Consider the following 23341-nt stretch of genomic DNA (forward strand, 5'->3'; position numbering starts at 1 on the left):
CAAGCTCATGGTCATTTTGATTCTATCTGTAGTATCTAATTTGCTTACAACTACTAAAAAGACGATATTTCTAGATTGTGACCATGTGTATCGAATTACGGACATATGCCTGTGCGAAATGTGTTTTTTTCACGACCGAGATCATTATTTTTCAGGCTTTTGGAGTGAACTACTTTCTCCAACTGTATCTCGAAAACTAGTTTTAGATACACCTATGAAAAACAAAAATATATAAGCTTTTCATGCAAGTGCAATAAAATATTTTAAACGAAATAGGGATCAGTGCCCACACTTAACGTACAAACGTATGTACGTGCATATGTAAGGACTGGGATACCCAGACTTTTTTATCAACCTGCCATGGGTTTAGGACCCGCAGGAAGTTTCGCTCGTCAGCAGGGAATCCTTTCTTTTTCCCAGACATCATCACTTTTTTATTATTATAAAATCGAGTTATGAAACGAATAAGTAAGTACGTACATCATTATCTATGACTCTCATCCTTTCTCAGATTTGTGACGAGTTGAAAAAGACAACTCAACCCAGTGTCCTTTGGGCGATCCCCTTCATTTGCAATGACTCAATGTACCACCGTCAAATTTCGGCCAGGGAAATTTCCTCAACACAGAAAGTAATAAAAGTTCTCTATGTTCAGGGTATGGACTATGAAATGACGACAATAAATCTGGGAGGAACAGTGATACATTTTATAGACCTGCATCATTTAGACAACTTTTGCGAAGGATTAGCTCCTTGCCATTTGGCAGGTGCAACTTGAGAGAAGTTAAGTTACTGGAAAACGCTGTACGAATGGAAACTTATGCATACACACAACGACATATTTACGCAATATATTGTGAATAATGCACTCGATCGGCATAAAAAATTTGAATTAAAGGAGGTATGTATACATACATACGTACACATGTGTTCATCTCTAACATTCTCGAATGGGTTTATCTCACTCACCGTCATTTTCCGCTAATAATGAGATAAAGAGTTATCACGTTGATTGTAATCGATCTATCGATTCCACATATCCAAAAGTGTAACTGACGCATATTCATTCGTTTTTAGTAATTCGTTGAATGCAATTAACTGCTACGTTGAATACAAGAAAATCATTATTGCAAGTTGAGTTATGGCGTTTCATAATAAGAAATACGTCGGATTATGTGATATTCTCCAGATAGCTTTTGGAGCGGTCTTATTAGTTTGTGAGTTTATTTACAAAGTTAACTAAGCTCTGAATTCCAGCAAAATAATGATATGTTATGATTAAGGTCTCACAAAGTCACAGGATGGTGCAGCAAAAAAAGTTGTAATTTGTTACTACGATGCAACTGCTTACTGGAGACAAGGTAAGTAAATAAATCTATTCAATACTAATTCCACCATGAAGTAAACCAATTACAAAATTAGTCTACTTAAAAATATGCACTTATTCGAATTATTCATCAAATTTTCTGCCCACGTTCTTAAATCATATTTTCCTCTCCCACTTGACTGAATTCTAGAATTTAAAAACTTTCTCCAGGCACACATTCCACAGAAAAAATTAACTTGTCAATGTGCACATTGCATACAAGCATGTTTTCAACAGGAGTGCTATTTTAATACCGAATAAACAACATTCAAAATACTTGTTAGCGAATAATCTTGACTTATGAACCTTAATGAGAATTATCATTTTAGGTGCTGGTCGTTTTCAGGCTGGAGACATTGACCCGTCCATTTGTTCACACATTATTTATTCCTTCGTTGGGATGAAGGAATCCACCAGTAGAATTTACAGTCGTGACCCAGGGCTTGACCTGGCACCGGGTGAGGAAGAGCCAGATCCAGATGACGAGGTCAACTATCAGGGGGATTTGGACATGCTAAGAAAAACTGTAAGGCTACGCGACGAAGGAAATTCCGATCTCAAAATCTTAATGGCCGTTGGCGGTCCTCAACAAAGCCAACAAAGTTTTTCAATCATGGCCGCAGATGCGGAACGACGACGACAATTTGTTGAAAGCGCGGTGGAGTACATTACACGGTTCAATTTGGATGGTTTGGATTTGTACTGGCTTTATCCTGCCGTGGAGGCAGACAAACAAAACTTTGTTCAAATTATGAAGGTTCGTATGCAAAGAGCTTCTCACTCACTCATTGAAATTCACTGTCCAAGACTTAATTTAAATTCAAAAACTCATACGTACTTATTATTCCCCCTTGATTTTGGATATGGCCAGACTTTGATAGCTCTGAATTAATACGTTAACATCAAGATTATATATGCATCTGAGCGTATATTTAAGTGCGAAGGTCTAACCCGTCTCGTCTGTATGTCCGCTCATGATATGAACAACAATGACCTGAATCGTGTTTTATTAGGAATTGAAAGAAGCTCTCGATGCACTTTCCTCCACAACTGGGAAAGATTACACTCTGACGGCAGCCCTAGGGTGCACCAAGGAAATCATCGATACCGGATACAGTCTGGTGGAGTTGGCTCGGTAAATAACTTTCGTTTTATTGGATAAGTTACACAACAATCTTATCAGAAGATGCATTCAATGAGCCGCGAAAACTTTACAATGATAATTTGATAACAATGTAATACTGCTCGTGCTGTCAATAACTGCTTTCTCTATTTTGCTTTGGATCTATTACTTGTGATTCTCAGAAATTCCCAACGTATTTACTTATGCTGTATTTCTAAACGATTATGGACAATCAGAGGTAGAATCAGAGTGGGATTTAGTCAACGAACCTACGCACGTTGAAAGACTCTTTAACAAGGACGACTTAGTTAAGTTACACAAGAAACAGCCGTAGGAAGGAAGCCGTCCTTTTCCTGCTTTCCCCACGAGTGCCTTGCTAATCTCATTTTACTTTACCCAATTACTTGCTGGCTGTGAGTTTGGCATTGTTACACAATCTGCTTGCTTGCTATTGATGTCCCCTTGCCACAAGAAATTTCCAACTGATACGATACGTGGTGAATCTCGAAATCTCAGCATCTAGTCACACTGTTTTTCACTCTTTGTCCAGATATGTGGATTACTTCAACCTCTTGTGCTTTGACTTTAAAATGTTTTCCAATGAATCCGAATCTACCATGAAGATTGGGCATCACAGCTCACTTCACTTTAAAGAATCAGAGTCTCCTTCGGATCAACAGCTCACGGTGGTAAGTACATACTTAAATACGTACGTATGTACATGGACAGAAAGAATGAAATTGCTTCAAATATCACTTGCTTCGTTAAATCTCATCGTGAATTTCACTACTTCTTGGTTGAGATTTGATCGGTGTTGTGTGGGGGACATAAATTATTTTGTCCATTGAGCTGAGTAATACAATTAGTTGGATGATTTCCTGAAGCCATTTGCAAGTTTGTCACAAGAAGCCACCTAGTTTTCTTGCTATTCACATCATTGGAAGGCCCGGCTACGGATAATTTCTGCCATTTTGTCAGAAATTGACTTTCAGTGGTTTCAAATTCAATATGTATATTAATGAGGAGTCAACTACTCCACAAATATCGACACATATTGGAATCATTCATTAACAAATTAGTTTATGCAACACACGAACCCACAAAGGTGTCAATTCCAAGAAGTAGAAATCGCCTCGTTAATTAGTTAAATTGTATAATAGGCTTTTGGAGTCAAGTACTTTCTCCAGCTGAATGCCCCCCCGGAAAAGCTGGTTCTTGGTAAATTTTAATATATTTCGTCTGATTGAACTTGAATGGTTTAGCTTGAATTTGTCTGCACTAATTTGGTGCTCATTTTTGGTTTTATAACTTTGTATGTATCGTTATCATCTCACTTTTCGTTCACATGATGAAATATTTGAAGGAGTTGCTGCTCACGCGAACACGTACAAACTGACATCGAGCACCAGAAACAACTTTTACGACGTTGCCGCAGGACCGGGGCCTGCAGGAGAGTTTACAGGTCGAGAGGGATTTCTTGCGTACTTTGAGGTACACCACATTGACTCCATTTCATTCGTCTACATATTTATTTAATATTCAAGGTCGCCATTAATCGTCTTCCAAATTTCCTTTAAATAATCTAATGCTTAATATCTATATTATAAGCTGGAAATGTCTTTCTGCAACGGAAGTGAAAGTAATTTTCCGTGACGGAAGTGAAAGTGGAGAAAGTTAAGTTTCGAATGGCGCGAAATTTCAAAATAAATTAAATTCAAAAATTAAATGTCTGATGGTAGTTATCTTTGGGGGTTGTCTGACGGTATTATCAGAGTGGTTGTCTGATGGTGCTTATCTGGGAGTTGTTGTCTGATGGTGCTTATCTGGGAGTGGATGTTTGATCGTGCTTATCTGGGAGTGGTTGTCTGATGGTGCTTATCTGGGAGTTGTTGTCTGATGGTGCTTATCTGGGAGTGGTTGTCTGATGGTGCTTATCTGGGAGTGGATGTTTGATCGTGCTTATCTGGGAGTGGTTGTCTGATGGTGCTTATCTGGGAGTTGTTGTCTGATGGTGCTTATCTGGGAGTGGTTGTCTGATGGTGCTTATCTGGGAGTGGTTGTCTGACGGTGCTCATCTGGGAGTGGTTGTCTGATGGTGCTTATCTGGGAGTGGTTGTCTGACGGTGCTTATCTGGGAGTGGTTGTCTGATGGTGCTTATCTGGGAGTGGTTGCCTGATGGTGCTTATCTAGGAGTGGTTGTCTGATGGTGCTTATCTGGGAGTGGTTGCCTGATGGTGCTTATCTGGGAGTGGCTGTTTGATGGTGCTTATCTGGGAGTGGTTGTCTGATGGTGCTTATCTAGGAGTGGTTGCCTGATGGTGCTTATCTGGGAGTGGTTGTCTGACGGTGCTTATCTGGGAGTGGTTGTCTAATAGTAGCTATGCTGGGTGGTTATTTCACTGCGAAGTGAAGTGGAAATTAGTCAGATTCAGAGTTTCGTCACTTCTGTGGAAGTGAAGTGGAAGTGAGTTCATGGATCCAGAGTTTCGTCACTTCTGTGGAAGTGAAGTGGAAGTGAAGTGGAAGTGAGTTCATGGATCCAGAGTTTCATCACTTCTGTGGAAGTGAAGTGGAAGTGAAGTGGAAGTGAGTTCATCTCTGCGACGCAGGGTTTTGTCACTTCTGTGGAAGTGAAGTGGAAGTGAGTTCATGGATCCAGAGTTTCGTCACTTCTGTGGAAGTGAAGTGGAAGTGAGTTCATTGATCCAGAGTTTCGTCACTTCTACAATCAACAATTCTGTACGAGTTTGTCACTCCACTGCGGAGTGGAGTGGGAGTGAGACAGGAGTACTCGGAATTTGTCACTCCACTTCGGAGTGGAGTGGGAGTCAGACACACTGACTTGGATAGTATACATACTTCGACACAGACGGATAGACCTGCATGTACAGATATGGAGGCTGCCATGTTCATAGTTATTAAGATTGCAAGCCCGGAAAATTTCCGTCACCCTCCAGTCACTTTGAGACTCTCAATGTAAAGTCTACTATCGCTAAGGAATACAGTGACTGGAGGGTGACGGAAATTTTCCGGGAGATTTTGACTGCAGGTCTGTCCTTCTGGGCTAACTTATAATATACTAGCCCTGTTGGGGTTGGTCAGACACGAGCACACAGAAATGTCACTCCACCACTTATCTTTTACATCCGTTGCCGACAGATATTTCCAGCTCTTATTTTCGCTCGCCCGGCGGGAGACGGGCTTATACGCTAGTTACTAAATAATGCAGAAGTGCACTAGCCAAGATATTTAATTAATTAAAGCTCTTTTTTTACAGATATGCGCCATGATCAAACAGAGTCCGAACAACTGGTTATTTAGATACGACTATGACTATCGCATCCCATACTTGAGCAAGGAACTAATCTTCATTGGCTATGAAAATGAAGTTAGCGTTCAAGAAAAGGTATGTATAAATAGTTATAAGAATTTACTGCTAATCAATAATCTTTGGCACGTGGCAATAATCAGAGTCTGGCCAGATATATTTTTACGGTGGCTCAACACGAGTAGAGATTGATAAAAACATATTCGGCCGGACTCTGGTAATAATATAGCTCGTAGACGAATTTTCATATTAAAATGCAGGTTGATTTTGCCGTGGACGAAAATCTTGGTGGGCTGATGGTGAAATCCATTGACCTGGACGACTCCCGCAATATTTGCGGAGCTTGGTATTCTTTCCCCATCACATCGTCAATCTTCGACCGTTTGCAATTTTGGGAGACGAATTCCAAAGTTTAGATAATAGTTATTACATATTTTTCGAGGCATTACAGATACATGTTTCTTGCGTAAGAGATTATTGGGACCTCCAGAAATAAATGAATTTATACGTATACACAAAAGACAGCCCGAGTCGCAAACTAACTCGGTCGACATATATATTTTTCACTATATGACAAGAAATTCAATCATAATTTTTAAACTGTTGCTAATTCTGAAAAGAAGGCCGTAGTAGATTTATTTCCCAGGAGCATTACTGTATGCATTATAACTTGGAATTTCAACGATCAATGAGGAATTTTCATTTAAGTCTCTTCAAAGAATATGTGCGTACGATTAGCCTGTCTCCTCCTAACAAAATAATTAAACTCTTATTCCGAGTTTTCCAAGCAGCTTAAAAGGAGAAGCAAGTCTCATACTATATGAATGAATGTACAGTTTTTTAGGTACGTATAACAGCACAGCCCCATTAGTTATCCACACTTCTCAAAGTTCTGGGCAAAAATTTTAATATAAATTCTAATATGATTGAACCCCAGTTACATTATTTGCAAGTGAACAATTTTTGCACGAAAGTTCGACTTCCTAAAAAATATGTTCATGACATTTTCATTTTTTTGCACCATTTTTTACCTCCAGTTATTGGTCAGGAAGTTTCATTCTCGAGCTAAAAATAAACTTTCTAAACTTTACTAGTTATGTAGTTACCTGATTTAAAAATAAAACTTTCTCCTTGACAGTAACAATCCAATCTTACCTCCCACGTCCAATTGTTGTCCCCAATTTTCAATTCTTAATGCACGCAACGTGACACCCATTTTAAAAAGAATTGCTATCCAATTCCAGTCAACAAAAAGAGTTCAAAGTTTGAGAATGTGTCCATTGTCCATTTGTTGGCATTTCCACAGCTATTTGATTATAGTCGTCGGAATATAGTTTGTAAGGTTAACATCTTATTACTCTTACCACTTGGTTCCCAGAAGTGTTTTGCGCCTTAGTTTACTGCTTTACTTGAGATCAAACAAAACTACTGAAAACTGTGTGGGACAGTAGCAGCATCTCTGAAAAACAAAGATTTCTTTCGTCATTGATGGACTCAACTTTCACTTTCTCACTTTCTTTGTTTTCGAATCTTGACAATTGGATACTGTCGAACAAAGTTTCCTCGTCGTCAGGCGTCCTCGTTGTCCTCAGTCAGGTCACATCAGGAATTGAATTGATTCATCCTATCAATCTTCATCTGGTCCAAGTAAAAATCACGTCATGGTCAAATTTGAGATATTTACAAATTCTCATTTCATAAAAAAACATATGAAGGTATAGAAATTTATTCATGTACCGAATTCTATTTACAACATTAAAATTTCTTAAATCTTGAAAAAACACGTCAATTAATTACACATGCCCACAATAATTACTACAACCGAACCTATTTCTCCACCTCTACGCATCTACTACTCAATATCATTCTTTACGTGGGTAGTCGATTGATAAATGTAATAAATTTCAATTTGTACACTAGAAATTCCAGCGCAATATGGTTTCATTTTTTATATAAACGTTTAAAACACCAGAGTACGTACATAAATTCCAGTTAGTTCAAAAGTTCAGAGTTCTTGGTATTGTAAATGCTACTTGAAAGTTTCACTGGGTAGCTTTGCAAAGATCTCACGGCTTCACAATTTCCACAAGTTAATTTCTCGGATGGCAGGGAGAGAAGTCTCGGAACTGGGCGAAGAACAGGCTTCCAAGCGTCGCAGTGAGACAGAGCAGGAGCAAGAACGACCAGAGGACAAAACGAGGGGATTTGGGGCGCTTTGAGCCAGTCGTCGTCGAGCAGGAGTCGCCAGTTGGAGAAAGTTGATTCACTTTGAGAACGAGGGCTCGAGTGCCTCCCACGCTCACGCACATCACATCAAATGAAGACCATAAAAACACCACCACCGCCGACCCCGACTATCTCCTTGCCACACTCCAATCTCCACTAATTAATTTACTGAACTCGGTGCAACTGTGAGTTACATAACCAAATTACATCTCTAAATTAACGTCCAATTACCTGCAAATTGAAATCTGCTTTGACGTGGTCATCGGGGTTGACTGGAGGAAACTGAGATTTTGTATTAATCACAATTTTCCTCCATCCCCGGTTTTCAATAAGTGATTGACATTTACATAACGAGGTAATCTCACATATGCACATATGCATGTCGCTCTTGAATCAATTGTGTCAAACCAAACAAATACATTAGGCAGATATACGCTAAACCATTTAATATAGGTGAACACAAGCAGAATTGCATTGTTAGTACATAGTGCGACAAATGTTTATATAAAGTCGAACGTAACAGCCAGGCATATATGAATGTATGTAAGTAACAATAAGCAGAGTCTGACCAGCGGATCCATGGTCAATGTATATCAAATGTCAGTTTGCTTTGCTGAATCCTACCTGGCTGACTAATTTAATCAGCTCGGGAGGATTATGATTATCGCGACATCAACTGACTCACAATGATGAGATGAGAGTCAACATAAACCATCCTCACCTCCAATCTAAATAAATCCATATTTAATTTAATTATAGACGAGTTAACACCTTCTCAACCAAAGCTGGGATTTGGGGATAACTGTTTTGGTGATAAACACTTTAATTCAAAATATCCTTTCGTCCATGTGCGGTGCTAATTTTCAACACTAATTACATTGCCCTTTCGAGCTTGAGACAAGTCATTTTCTCGATAGAAAGCGGCGCTCCGAAAAGCTGTTACATTTCAATTAAATTAAAGGTGACTTCTTTGCTACTCTTGTCTTTTTGAAGCAAAATTTGAAGTTTGTTTGAGTAACATGCTTGACGGACCGGAAATTAAAGTGTCGCACTACTGCTGCGTCTAAATCTAGGAATCTGACCAAATTGAATAAATCCAGTGAGCCTGACATAACTACTCTCGACACAGAGTAAGGCAATCGCTCTCTCTCTCGCTCTCATTTCTTTATGTCAAGTGAACAAAATTAACATACAACTTTTCAACCTTTCTTTTATGTTGTTAAAGCAGAGACAGAACTTTCTTTCTTAGAGGTGTAAGTCAATTAGCTCCATTGTAAATGTCTCCGTTTTCATTGAATAAAGTTTCAAATGAAGCATCACTATTTACATATTCTTTATCGGGGCGATGATATTATTTTACGTGGAAAATGGAGACTAGAAAAATTCGCCCTTTTTAAGGCACGTCCTCGTGAGAAAGAATGTTGAAAGACTATAACACCACCACCGATCCACCTACACAAAGACGTGATGCAAACGTGAATCGTTTTTTGGTGCCAGTCTGTTGGTACATGCATGCATGGCAGCCAGGGTCCTTTGACTGTTTCCTTGGAGGATTTCTAGACAGGGTCATGTCAGTTCAAAAATTCTCCAAATTTTTTTTTGTAGATTTTAATGTTTGAGAATATGGACTATTTTTGCTGGGAGAACTTGGTTGTCAAGAAAAATAAAATATTCTATAAAACGTCATAAATGCATGCGAAAAATTTTTACGTACCGTTTTTGATACCGATCCTAGTTCAATTATTTTATAATTATTTTAATTTGCAATTAAATTAAATCGTTATCATTTTACGACGGTTTATAGAATATTAAATTTTTCTTGACAACCAAACTCTCCCAGCAAAAATAGCGCATATTCCCAAACTTTAAAATATGTAAAAAAAATTTGGAGAATTTTTGAACTGACATGACCCTGTCTAGAAATCCTCCAAGGAAACAGTTAAAGGACCCTGATGGCAGCGAAAAAGAGATTGACAATGTCGCTGTCTCATTTAACTGCATGGCCACTTCAGATGTTGCACAGGATTTTCTTGAATTTTTACCAACTGGTTTGTCTTTTCAGAATGCCAATGGAACCGTGAGAATTTTGCTGAGTGGTTGCCCAACGCTGAGAAACCTGGAAACATCCTGAGAACTGCTCTCTCCTTCCACGACCGCAAAATGAAGGAAGACCTTGAGTGAGACGACGAACCCTCAAATAACCTCCTCCTCCGGAAACAACAGAACATTTACAGACGACTCAATTTAATTTCGGAAATGTCCCCAACGCCATTCCGTTTTGGGAAAATATGTGGGAATCAACCCTTGTGAACTTGTGGTCGAATGGAAACGAAGACTAATTTGGTGACAATGAAATATCCAGCATCATACCAAAACTCCCACGCTTACATTTATCGAAGGAGGAAGTGAGGAATGGGACAGAGTGAGCGAGTGAAAGACCTCTTGTGTAAGGACCACGGGAAGTTGAAGTATGTATAATTTCCATGAAAGTGAAACATACCAAGTTTTGTGTATGGGTGACATAGATGAATTTTATCAGGATACTCCATTTCTGAAACATTTTCAAATGCCATACTGCTGAATCTTTATGTATGAACACGTTGCACAATTCCCATGACTTTACCACATTGGTCACCGGATATAAAATCCCATTTTATGCCAGTCTCATTTTATGTCAGTGTCCGTTAGTTTGTCAAATGATTTGTCATCTACCTTCTCCTACCTAAAAAAGGACAATGTTCTTGTGAACCACCAAGTTATACTGAACAATAAGCTCCATTTAGTTCACCACCATTAACTCTAGTGTGTAAACTTCTGAAATGTTGGGAGCAAGAATTTCGCAACCATTTTCGCCGCAATCTGCATCGACCATAGCCATGATCTTACATAACAGAACATTTTCGCCAACCACAACCCCCACTACTTTCTCCTCGCCTACCTCCGCCGCAGAAATCCTGCTTAGCTCTGGGCTACAGTTGGCTGCGAACAGTAATGATACGGGGTTTTCATCAAATGGAAACTCGACGACCCAAAATGAGTTGCCGCTCGATATGCAGTTTAATGACGGTCATCTTCTTTCCGTCATTGTCTACTCCATCCTCATGTTCATCTCAGCCATTGGGAATTTGTCCGTTCTCAACAGTATGATCAAGTAAGTCGTAACTGCTAATTAGGCGACAATTACGAATGAATACAAGTAATTTTATCGCAAATATTTGACATTGGACTCGGATATTTACATCACATAATGAGTTGGACAGTTTAATGATTACTTGATTTGTCTCGTTAGGATTTGTATAAACGTGTTAGTGTGTTTCCCATTTATTTATGCTTTTGTTGGTAGATGCACATCTTAATTACAAATTTGGCGAGGTACATTGCAGGCAAATATAATTCGTACTTTTAGCATATAACCAATTTATTATGTATATTTATTATTATTCCAAGCCAGTTTCGTAGGCCGATAACTCGTTCTATACATAAACGAGTGTACATTTCAAGACACTTTCCTTACTATCTTTTTGAACATTGAATAAACGCATTCACTTTATTCGTTTTAAGTTATTTTTGGTTAAATTGTTAGTTGCATAACTTGCATATGCATTTATGCATTTTACATTCGTCATGCAAAAGTTAAACTCATTAAAAATTTAAAGACACGTGTGGGTCAAGTATGCTGAAATTGTTGCATTAATGTCTTGAAATGTCATAAAACGCTTGGGCAAAAAAATGCGGAATCTGACATAAGTTTCTGGTTATGGACCTATGGTATTTCTATTAAATCGATATGCGTAGTGGATTTAAGGATGGAAATTATAATTGTCGTGTGCTAATTCCTCAATCTTGGTTTTTCTGAACACTCAACTGTTGATCCAGGAAACATCATCGTTGATGTTGAGTAGTTTTGGCACACAATTGGTCATCAAAATGTATATTATTGTCTTTCTCCAAGCTAGCTACGTACAGTATGTAACTAAATTGTAGATGCAACGACATATTTTTTATTTCGATATGATCCCACAATTTCTAAAATTCCGAACTTCGGGAACAAATGTCAAAAGTATCAACGGACAATTTCCGTTTCGTCGATTTTTAATGTCACACACAGGTCAAAGGTCAGCATTTTTTTAAAGATTCAAAATGAGAGGCCAAAAATAAAACTCCATGGATAATTTTTTTGGACTTTCCAATATTTTTTATTGGCTGCGGCAAGGCCTCACGAAAAAAATGAGCTATCGTATGACCGTGTACGATTTTTTTGACGCCCACAGGAATTTTTCGCCCAGGACAGTTTGGAGGTCTAAAATCGTGACCGTGGCGAAATTCAAACAATTGAAATATACAAAGGCATGTATTCGATGTCAATATGGTATACGATAGCTCATTTTTTTCGTGAGGCCTTGCCGCATCCAATAAAAAATATTGGAAAGTCCAAAAAAATTATCCATGGAGTTTTATTTTTGGCCTCTCATTTTGAATCTTTAAAAAAATGCTGACCTTTGACCTGTGTGTGACATTAAAAATCGACGAAACGGAAATTGTCCGTTGATACTTTTGACATTTGTTCCCGAAGTTCGGAATTTTAGAAATTGTGGGATCATATCGAAATAAAAAATATGTCGTTGCATCTACAATTTAGTTACATACTGTACCTACGTACCAACACTGTAAGATGCGCATCACGACACATTTAATAGGTTGACGACTAGAGAAAGCAAGACCCCATCCTCAATCAATGTCAAACTGCTTTATTGCTTTTACGAGAAATAATGTTGCAAAGTGGGATGTTTCCTCTGAGCTGCTATTAAGTATTAATGGAGTCCATTTATTGTCACGTTGCACGAGTAATTTGTTAACACTTGGTGGATCTTTGCTCGTGGGCTCTGATGTGGGCTTTGTTATGTACTAACTTGTCATTCTATAAAATTCGTCAAGCTTACCCACGCAAGCAATTGCCATAAGTTGCCTGAATTTAGAATTTGTACATACAAATGTGTTTTAAACATGGTCATTGGGGAGTAAACCGCAAAATATGCATGCTCTTCTTAAAGTATTTTACTACGAACTTCAGAGTTATTACCAGCGTGCAGAACGATCCAATTCTACTGACTACTTTGAGAGGAGATCAGACAAATCGGACTATGCCTTATAATTATTCAAACGTTTGAAATGTTTTCTCCGAGGAACAAATTAAAGCAGTTAACCCACGAAAAATTAGAATTTCTTATACATACTTACAGCAAAATATTGCTTGTCGTTGCGTTATGTAGCCCTTATCCCTATGAAACATAGTTAGATACATACGGTGAATCCACTCTTTCTCAAATTACGACATCTTAAGGAACTTGTTAATTTTTTATTGCAGGAGTACTTCGTCATTCTGATTATATTGAGAAGTCAAAAATTAGAAAAGTAAATAATTGCGTGGAATTTGTTTATGAAAAGTTTGGAAACGACAAATAAATCTCCAAGTGCCCACCATGCACACATAACACAAGCCTATTACATGCATAATACACACTTAATATGTACTTATGTACAATTTTAAAGGTTTATGGCAAACCCCACATAATTCTGACTTATTAAGTGACTGCAAACTAAAATTTGTATGGGAAATAATTATTACTAATAATATGGGCTGGTTCTTGCTTTCTTTGTATTGCGTAATAATAAATATACAGCTATGCTAATGAGCATAGCAGTTTGGTAACAACTCAAGTAATGGCTAATGTCATAAAAGTTTGTTAATTTAATAAAAGAATATAGCTCATTAGTTCTTTTTTGCTTTTTGGTTGACTCGCAAAGAAGGCTAAGATGTTGCTTCTCCCATAAATTTAATTAAAAATAGACGAATAGGAAGTTTCTTAATATCCTGAAGAAGAGCAGGTGTATTTAGGAAACAAAAAAATAACAGAATTCATAATCATGAACTCTTCCTTTTCTCCTCTTTGCTCTAAAGTGAGCCAAATGATATGAATGTTTAGGAGATGGAAATATGCTTAAATATGGATACTTAAATATAAACTAAGTACTTAGGATCGGACTACTTTGAAAAGTATCCAATTAGAAAGAAGGTTCGTCTAATGTCACAATTTTCTAATATTTGTTTGCAACCTTTCTCCCTAGAATTCGGATGAAGGCGAGACTGAACCGGGTGAATCTCCTCCTCATGCACTTGGCCATAGCCGACCTCTTTGTCACATTCCTGATGATGCCGTTGGAGGTAATTCCTACATGATACATAATAATGACAAAACTACTTTTACAATGACAGGAAACTTATTATACGCTAAATATGAACATTTTGAAATAAGTAGGAGGCAATTTTTACTTCTGATGGAAACGACACATCTATTTTGTGCATATGTATACTCCTAAACTACCAGCCTGTCAGTTCATTTGCATAAATCTCACAATGCCCATTTCCGGCTTTATGAGCTTCCCATGTTACATAAATCTTCCGTACCTTTATGCAAATGAACTGACATGCTATTTTAATTTGAGATTGAGAGCATATCAGGATTAAAAGAACGTCGCCTTTGGCATCAAACATATGTAGGAAACTATTTATATGACTTCTATGAAGAATTGTTGTTAAATAAGATTCCCAATTTATTCATGTGTAGACTTGCTTGACGTTTAATAATGTTGATGAAGGAAATCAATAGCTACTCCAATTTACACCTAAAAGTACGGTATTCATGTGATGAAAAAGTTACGATTCTGCACCTTTCTTTTGTTTTTCTTTCCATTATTTTGTAAAATATGTGCATGCAAATGAGTCGAAAGAAATCGCTAATTTATAAAGTTTTCCAAATAACCAACTTCGCGCTACCCTGTGCTTTTGAATGTTTAATAAAGAAAGTTGTCTTTTCGCAACTTTATTAAAACCACATTTTTTCGTCGGGGATGCTCTTACAATGTCCATGTCTAGAAAGTTGGTGGTCGAAAGTGGTAAATATAAATTCAAAACTTTTACGGCTGAAGTGTGAAAACATGTTGTTCTTGATAGGTTTTGACATATGACTGAAACTTTGGGAGGTCAAATGTATGTATGAATGAACTTGTAGAGTGAACTTTCTCCAGACGACATCTTATCTAACTTAATATTGCCTAAGATCAACTTACAGAAACTTATCTCCTTACTCCATGTGAGCAGTTGTCTATAGTTCAAAAACACATACGTAAGCTGTAGTAATGTACGGATTTTCACCAAGTATTGCTACATAGTCGATTCGAATCTTGAGTTACCTGAACTTTCTCTTCTCCCTCCGACATTACTTTATTTAGCCAAATTTAAAATGATGATGTGTTAATTAACGTGGTACAACTGTATTAACTCCACGTAAGCGTTTAGTGAAATGAAAATATATTTACGAAAGTTTTTAAACTTTTTTGTGCAAGAGAATGTTTGGGATTGTTCAAGCATAACAAAAACGAACGATGTGTCGTCTACCATAATATAAATAGGTACATTGTCAACTGTAACAAATATTTGAACCAGAAGGAAACTATGCACAAGTACCAATTGCACTTGAAATGTGGAGTATATAATTTGACACTATTATTCACTAGAGTTCCTTTAAAAGCTAAACTTTTTTACAGATCGGATGGAACATTACAGTGTCGTGGAAGGCTGGCGATTTCATGTGGTTTGTGCAATTTATAAAATGGTTTTCTTTCTCCTTGCCACGTAATTTTATAAGCTTGTATTTCTTCACAGCCGATTCATGTCATTTTTTCGCACATTTGGGCTCTTCCTTTCCGGTTTTATTGTGATGTGCATCAGCTTCGACAGATACTTCGCCGTCCTTCGACCTCTCGCATTACCGGAAGCTAACAAAAGAGGACGGCTCATGCTGTACTTGGCCTGGGGAGGCAGTTTTGTTTGCAGTCTTCCCCAAGTAAGTCTTGCTCATTACTCAGACGTTGTCCGCCCCAAGATTTGCCCACGCACAATAACTTTGATGAGACACGGCTATGACATATTGGGAATTATTTGCAGTCTTACGTGTTTCACCTCGAGCACCATCCCAAATTTACATGGTATTCTCAGTGTATCACCCTCGGAACCTTTTCCACTCCAGGAGCGGAGTTAGCCTACAATTTTTTTGGCTTCACGATGATGTATGGGCTCCCGTTGGTGGTCATCGTCTTCAGCTACGCTTCCATTCTCTGCGAGATTTTTAAAGTGAATGCACTTCGAAAAAACGGTAAGCGAACGAAGAAAGCAGTTTACATATCAAAATAAAAGGAACTGAGCTTTATGCATTAAACGACGCGGGTGCATTGGACATTATTCCTCGTAATTTTGCACCCCAGTGTTCTTAGACGTTCTTTAGTATCTCGTTCATGAAAATGCTTGTTTAGTAAGTAGACAGATCAACAACCCCAAAATAAAATAGAAATATTGGTACTAATTCTGACATTGACATTTTTATTTAGCCTCAGGTTCTAGATATGTACTTGTTCAGAGAGTGCATAAAATGTACAGATACAAAATCTGGAGCGTTGGTGTTTAACCAAAACCTCCATGAAAATTATATTTACTTGAGAATCACTATATGTCATCTACGTACATACGCATAAAAGTGCCCTCATTTAAAATAAATTCTTTGCTACTGCAAAGTTTAGTCAGCAAAGAAATGTCCTATAGCCTCCGGTTATCTCCGCAAAAGTCAAATGTAGTCAAATCACTTTGAGAATTTCATGTCGATTGAAGTCATAACGATGATGACGATATCGTGACAGAGATTTGACTTGGCATGTGTTACTGGGACACATTATATTCTGATTTTGTTAATTGACTTGCCTCGAAAATTGAAAAAAAGTTCCTAAAACAGTTTGATTTATATGTATATTCGTTTTAACTTTTCAGGCGAGGAGCTCCGACGTTCGGTAAGTGTAAATCTAATAAATTCCTGTAATGACATTTAATATATTTAACAATAGTCTATATAGTAATTGTATTCCTCTATTTATTTTATTTTTTAACGAATTTCAATTATTCTGGTACAAAATTACTCAACCACATGAAATTTACCTTATTCTCCTGTCAAATATCAATTCAACTCTTTATATTTTTATAACCCTGGAACTTTCGCCCACTATTTTCTATTCCACTAAAAAGTTGAGAATTGGGTGTCACTAATGAAACTAAATTTCTAATATGTTAATTTCAGTCCATGGAGGCTTTAACTCGTGCCAAAGTGAGAACTTTGAAAATGACTGTCGTGATCGTTGCTACTTTTTTCCTTTGTTGGACACCTTACAACGTCATGTCATTGTGGTAAGAAAATGTAGATTATAAAATGTAGTACTGCTAGTCAAAATCTAGGTCCAACTAATTGTAGTATGCAAATACGTCTAAAATGACGTCTTAGAAGCACATGAATTTTTAAATTTGGAATTTTAATGCATTCTGTTTGTTGGGCTGTATCAAATAAGTGCAAATAGTCTATCCACCCACCGTTGGCCAAAAATATCTCCACTACTAAAATTATTGTTCGGGTCACCTAATTTATATAAATCTCACTATGCCCATTTTCGACGATACAGCCTTTCCATGTTGAGTAAGATAGGTCTCTCTCTTTATCTCTCGCTAATGCACCAAAATATTATGCAAATGAGGTGACATACCGGGAATTCTATCTAGACTACATGTCTGTATGTCAGGAAACCGAGAATCAAAGTAAACACGATGGCTCTGTAACAGGTATTTCAACAGAATAAACCAACATTAAGAGGGTTAGATTTGTTGAGAGAGAAGAGACCACAAATGAGAGACTTACAGAATCTGAACATCCTGTAGCAACTTGGGAAATAAATTGTACGACAACCTAATTAGGACAATCATCATTGGGACGACTCGTGCACAACGGTGAACCTTTGTTGGTTTAATACACAAGCCAATACATTTGATTGCATGATGAGTCCGTTGAATGCAGTAATAAGGGATAAGGGAAATCGTCAAGCTCACAGGCAGGATCAGTAAAATGTGGGATGAATGAACCAAAACTATGCAAACAGTAATTGGCTGCGGTGAAAGAAAGCAGATTGCGTATGAACCGCTGATTCATTTACTGTCGAGTGATTAATGCACTGTTGTCTATGTTTATGCCATTTCATAAAATTTCACATCGCTTTTAACCCGGACCGTTTCCGACATTCCGGCCGAATATTTGCTTACCTAGAGTAAACTGCAATGTATAGTTAAAAAATGCGGAAATAGTAGTCGGATATGTATATACTTCCAATGTTACAGTCATTAGTCGTACATAAGTTTTAATACTCCAGCAACTTAGTAATGCCATTTTTACAATTTCAAATATGTACATAGCAAGCTGAGAATACTATATCGGGTATATTCAGTAGTGCAGCAGTTATCACTACAAAGATGTATATGTACATACTGCAAAGATTCACCCTTTGATGTAAATGGGTCCTTGACACAAACGTTGCCCAGATTGATCGACACAATCATTTCCTCCAATCGTGGTCAGACAGCAAATAGTAATGAGATGAGGTTTAGGAAAATTAATTAAAGGATCAAAATAATCTATTCTCAGTATCAACAAGTAAAGTATCAACGCGGTCTAGATTGATATTAATCATTTAATTAAATTAATTTAGACAGAGTTTTATCGATATTTGGCCTGCGGTCTGCATTATTCTATACGAAATATTTTAAATATAGTCAATGTCAGTAATACATGCAAGTTTAAAGAAGTACAATAATTCCAATTTCAGGTATTGGTTCGATAGAGAAAGTGCGAAAATGGTGGATCACCGAATTCAAAAAGGTATTTTATTATAAATAATTTGCTTACCTAATTCGATAATTATATAATTTTAATAATTTTAATAATTCCAAAGGTCTTTTCCTATTTGCCTGCGCTAACTCGGTTAGTTAACTTAATCTAATGCATATTTAACTTGTGCATTTTCAAAATCTTTTTATTTCCGCATTTCGGAATTCTAGTGTTTGAATCCTCTGATTTATGGATTATTCCACATCCGGAGTCATCAAAGGCGGAAAAGTGAAATGCGGATTCGACAAACTCTGCTCGCCAACAATTGTCGACTGGAGCGAATCGACAGGTTAGATTTCTTGGGCGATGATGGTGTTGTTGGTTTGGAACTCTTCCAGCAGCAGTTCCAGTATAATCGTAATACTCGTAAACTCAAATCAAATGAGTTTGCGACAACCAACGATGTTGTTGGTGTTAATTGGCATCCGCTCCCTTCAGGCAACCTCCCGATTTCATTTTAGGATTTTTCAGTGGTTAGTTTTCTTTTGTTTATTTTACTTTCTTTTCTCGCCATCAAATCAGGATTTACTTTCACTTCTTATTATTTTGCAAACCTTGGGACTTCCACTTGTACCAACGCATATTTTGTACATGGTATGGTTTAATCATCTCTCATTCCTTGTGCATACTTGTACTTTTGATGCGTGAGAGTTTCGCGGAAAATTCATTCCATTATAGGTACGAAATAATTTAAATGATGACCTTGAAGCATCACGTGGTTTTCTAGATAATTGCATGTTATGTTTAATCAACGTAATTGGATATCATTATAAAATCCTGTGAATTTTTCTTGCTACACGACAATTTTCGCGGATTACAGTAATCCAATTCCAAGGTTGCAAGATATCTAGGCAATTTCGGAAACGTCGCCAGATCGACTTGAGAATAATTGGAGTCATTTGTAAAGCTCTGGAGAAAGTTCAATTTTAATAATCCCAAAAATGACTCATTGTAGTTGTATGCAGCAGGACACGTGTCTGCGATTTGATCCATATTAATATTCAAGTTACACAGTCAAGTCACACTGTGTACGTCTGCACTTAATTTAATTGGGTTACACTCATCATACATTAGCTTTTGTACGACTGGAAAATCAACTATGAGCTTTATTCATCTACGTAGACCCAGAAGGTTTCGTTACCCCATGCAAACAAACTAGCATGATTTGAACAAGCATTCGTCGGGTGATATGATATTTTAGAACTTTCACTCTCACTACATTTCTCCGCAATTATAAAACGACTTTCCCCAGCGATGAATAAGATAAGGATGATTTAACACAAAATCTCACCTCACCCCTTTTGGTATCTTTCTCCGAAATGCACAATTACTGGCAAATCGTGACTTTCACCGCACTTTCACCGCACTGCATGTCTCCACCACCATGAAACCACAATGCTGCACCCTGTTTGTGAACTCAACTACGCCTCTAAATCTTTCTCTCCTCCCTTGAATAAAAATAGAGTAAAGTAATGAGAGCACACATTCCTGTAATTGCCTCAATTTAAAAGTAACCATCTCTTTATTGTTGGCTTGATAGGCCCCCGTACGGAGTTCGAGTTCGCTGGAAGCCCCGTGATTGTCTCTGCTCTGTAGCTTCAGGATCCAGCAGTGATAACTCGAAGCTTCCTCCGGGTCACATTCCCATGGTTAATAGAAATCAAAACCACAACAATCAAGGTCACAGACATCGGCGTGGGACAAGATCCACTGCAGTTGACAATCTGTATGGGAGCCAACGTCGAACGAAAACAACAAGTCTGGTGCCACTTACATCCAGGGAGTTCAATCGACACGTCCCCCATACTCAAGATGGTCTCAAAGTTCAGAATGGTCTCATGGTTGTCAACAATAACCATTTGAATTCCACCAGCCCGACAAACACCACGTCCTTCACTCTGGGTGCCGGCAGGGGTGCGAATATTAAGCCAAGAAGAAATATTAGTAGTTTCGATCCGGAGGAGGAAGACAGCTCTGCCCTTTGCACGCCCACTCCCCGATTTACCCGAAATAATACTCTGGGTGATGCAAGTGTAAGCAACATTCAGCTCGTAACAATTTCTTCACCCATGGAAAAAAATCACCATCTCAACAATAGCCTGCAGTTTGACTTGGATTTGGAAGGAGGTGGTGGGAATATGTGATATAGAGCTAGCGTTGAAAATTTCATCTAGTTTTCCCCCATACGACTGGATATGTACCAATGATGATACCCTCATCTCCTACCTAACGAACCCACCAACGATTGAGACTATGTACACAACAATTCAATTTGAATTGGCCTTGCGTGTTTGAAAGAGAATTGATGGCTTCGTAATGTGTACTCTGGGCGATTCCTTGGTTTGAATTAGACCTTGAGTCTAAATCTCTGTCAGACATTTCATTAATTAATCAATTTACAAGTGAATGGTTTCATGCTGCTTTGCCATTTGCAAAAATAACAGCATAAAATTATACGTGTTTAGTAGTTATACGATATCAAAACGACACAATTATCAAAGTTTATCCTCAGAATTGCCCGTCTTCGTACCTATGTCCTACACACCTGGTCTAGCGATAAGTCTATTTACTAGGGTCATAACTCTAAGGCACGTGCAGAAGCAGTGGGCAGTGAATGGAGGGTAATGTGTGTGTGGCATATCTATCTGGCCGAATTAATCATCCTTAGCTAGAGGTTATACACCTTGATTAAATACATGACTTATTTTGACAGGTTCAAATGACACTCTTCCTTCCATAAATACTGGGCTGCTTGGAGTAACCCAACGTATTAATATTTAATTACTCAACGCGGAATCTGGAGTGAGCCAGAGAGGTTCCAAGTGTGTAGACACGTATAGGTTCGACTCGATCATGGACCAGATTCTGGTCCATTTACTAATTTGTACCCCTACTCAGCTTTTAGTGTAATTAGATACATGTTTGATCCCATTTTGTAACAAAATAAATTTATATACTACACAAGCAGGAACCACACATTTCAATGAGTGAGTGAGGTTTTCGAGTTAACTAAATAAATTACACTTTCACAAAGAAACCACCAACAAAATGCTCCTAGTTTGTACACTATAGTCATGTTATTTTAAGTCGGGTAGTTGGTCTGTGATGATCGTTTTATGATAGTTTCGTTTCCGATGGATGCTCAGTATGGGCAGCGTTATTGCTAACATCTAAAAATATTTTTATTACGTCATAAAATGAACCGATTAACGAGGAACATTTCGGTTCAATCCCACCAAAACTCTCTCTCTTGTTATGTATATGTGGTTAGGATGTCTGATTGATGTTCATGTTTCCTGTACCTAGTCGTATCTAAGTATCTGTATGGTGTTACGTGTATAGCACAACTTTATGTACCTGTAAAACGAATTCATGCCAAAAAGTAAAGTAAATAAACAAATTCATTCATGTTTTGATCCACACCGGGCAATACCGGCGACTTGTTTACATTAGCGAAAGATGTTTCCCGACTTCATCAAATCTAAGACTGTCTCAGAAGCACCAATCTTTGCATATCCTTGGGCTGCTTCCAGACTGGAGTTAACTTATTCGCTTAACCTGCTGCCTTTTACGGCTTCAATAATTTATTGATTTGTTGTATGCATTTGATTCGTTTCATATAAATAAAGAGAGCGGTTCATACTTTTAGAAAAGTTGTTAAGATTTAATAGAATATCATTACACGAATATCGCTAAGTGGTTTTTTGTGATTTCTCTTTTACCCTGACTGACGACATGAGAATCTTTTTTATGATGCGGTTTTACTACGGAATGAGGAATTTCTTCAAGTTCAGTTTCAGCATTACGACAATCATAATGCGACAGGCATAAAACCCCAAAATTTTTACTGCCCATTCTGATTTCATTGAAAGATCTAAAAAATCCATCCGGAATTTGAGTTAATTCGCGGATAGGAAAGCTGTCAGCAAGTAATTTTTCTTTTCAAAATGCCTGTTAAACAAAATGTTATCAATGTTTTCCAGCTGACGAGGAAAAGTTTCATTATCTCGGGATTAGTGATCCTTTCTTTGATCCAAATTGGGAAATGCAATTTAAAGAGGGTGGCTTTCACTCTTCACTCAACCAGCTCCGATGAAATGCTTTGAATCTAATCCATTCGAGTATTGCAAAGGTGACTTTGTTAAATTAATCTCTTCTAAATAGTGGGATATGCTTATGTACGCTGAAGCAATACGTGTTGGTTCGAGCGACACAAATTCAAGTCGAGAGTATAGAATTAAACCGGGTCAAAAAGCAGTCTAGGAGATCGAGATGAAAAGAAGAAGACGACGACGAAGCATCATACACAGAAACCAACTATAGCTTAAATACTTGATCAAGTTTGCACACAGAAAAGCACGTTCTTCTCTCTGCAGATACGAGCAACATGGTGGAAGTGATTCCCTTTCTCCGACTGCTTTCACCACCCATACAACTTAGCCAATCTTGGTCTATGGTCATTTCAGTCGTACCCACGACCACCACC

At 37.7% G+C, this 23341-nt stretch overlaps 2 protein-coding genes across 4 annotated transcripts; both read left to right on the forward strand.

Moving 5' to 3' along the window:
• The first annotated feature begins 983 nt into the window (after nucleotides 1–983).
• LOC110848825 (chitinase-3-like protein 1) lies at nucleotides 984–6338 on the forward strand. The gene is made up of 9 exons (XM_022096156.2): nucleotides 984–1217; nucleotides 1284–1361; nucleotides 1696–2123; nucleotides 2380–2501; nucleotides 3040–3178; nucleotides 3650–3707; nucleotides 3853–3980; nucleotides 5768–5896; nucleotides 6079–6338. Exons 1-9 carry the CDS (start codon nucleotides 1142–1144, stop codon nucleotides 6232–6234), a joined length of 1314 nt encoding a protein of 437 aa, XP_021951848.1. The 5' UTR covers nucleotides 984–1141; the 3' UTR covers nucleotides 6235–6338.
• A 1106-nt stretch (nucleotides 6339–7444) lies between these two features.
• On the forward strand, nucleotides 7445–22275 carry LOC110843856 (gonadotropin-releasing hormone receptor). Of its 3 annotated transcripts, none has more exons than XM_035848129.1 (13): nucleotides 7445–8399; nucleotides 8804–9174; nucleotides 10107–11195; nucleotides 14171–14267; nucleotides 15650–15696; nucleotides 15768–15948; nucleotides 16050–16257; nucleotides 16923–16942; nucleotides 17227–17333; nucleotides 18794–18846; nucleotides 18920–18948; nucleotides 19026–19328; nucleotides 20396–20532. In XM_035848129.1, exons 3-12 carry the CDS (start codon nucleotides 10864–10866, stop codon nucleotides 19314–19316), a joined length of 1365 nt encoding a protein of 454 aa, XP_035704022.1. In that variant the 5' UTR covers nucleotides 7445–8399; nucleotides 8804–9174; nucleotides 10107–10863; the 3' UTR covers nucleotides 19317–19328; nucleotides 20396–20532. The 3 variants fall into 3 exon arrangements, with proteins under 3 accessions (XP_035704022.1, XP_035704015.1, XP_021945599.2); XM_035848122.1 differs by having other exon boundaries at nucleotides 7868–8399; nucleotides 19026–19144; nucleotides 20396–22275; XM_022089907.2 differs by lacking the exon at nucleotides 8804–9174 and having other exon boundaries at nucleotides 7868–8399; nucleotides 19026–19144; nucleotides 20396–22275.
• The last annotated feature ends 1066 nt before the right edge of the window (nucleotides 22276–23341 follow it).

This window comes from Folsomia candida, unplaced genomic scaffold, assembly GCF_002217175.1.
Source record: "Folsomia candida strain VU population unplaced genomic scaffold, ASM221717v1 Fcan01_Sc001, whole genome shotgun sequence".
NCBI lineage: Eukaryota > Metazoa > Arthropoda > Collembola > Entomobryomorpha > Isotomidae > Folsomia > Folsomia candida.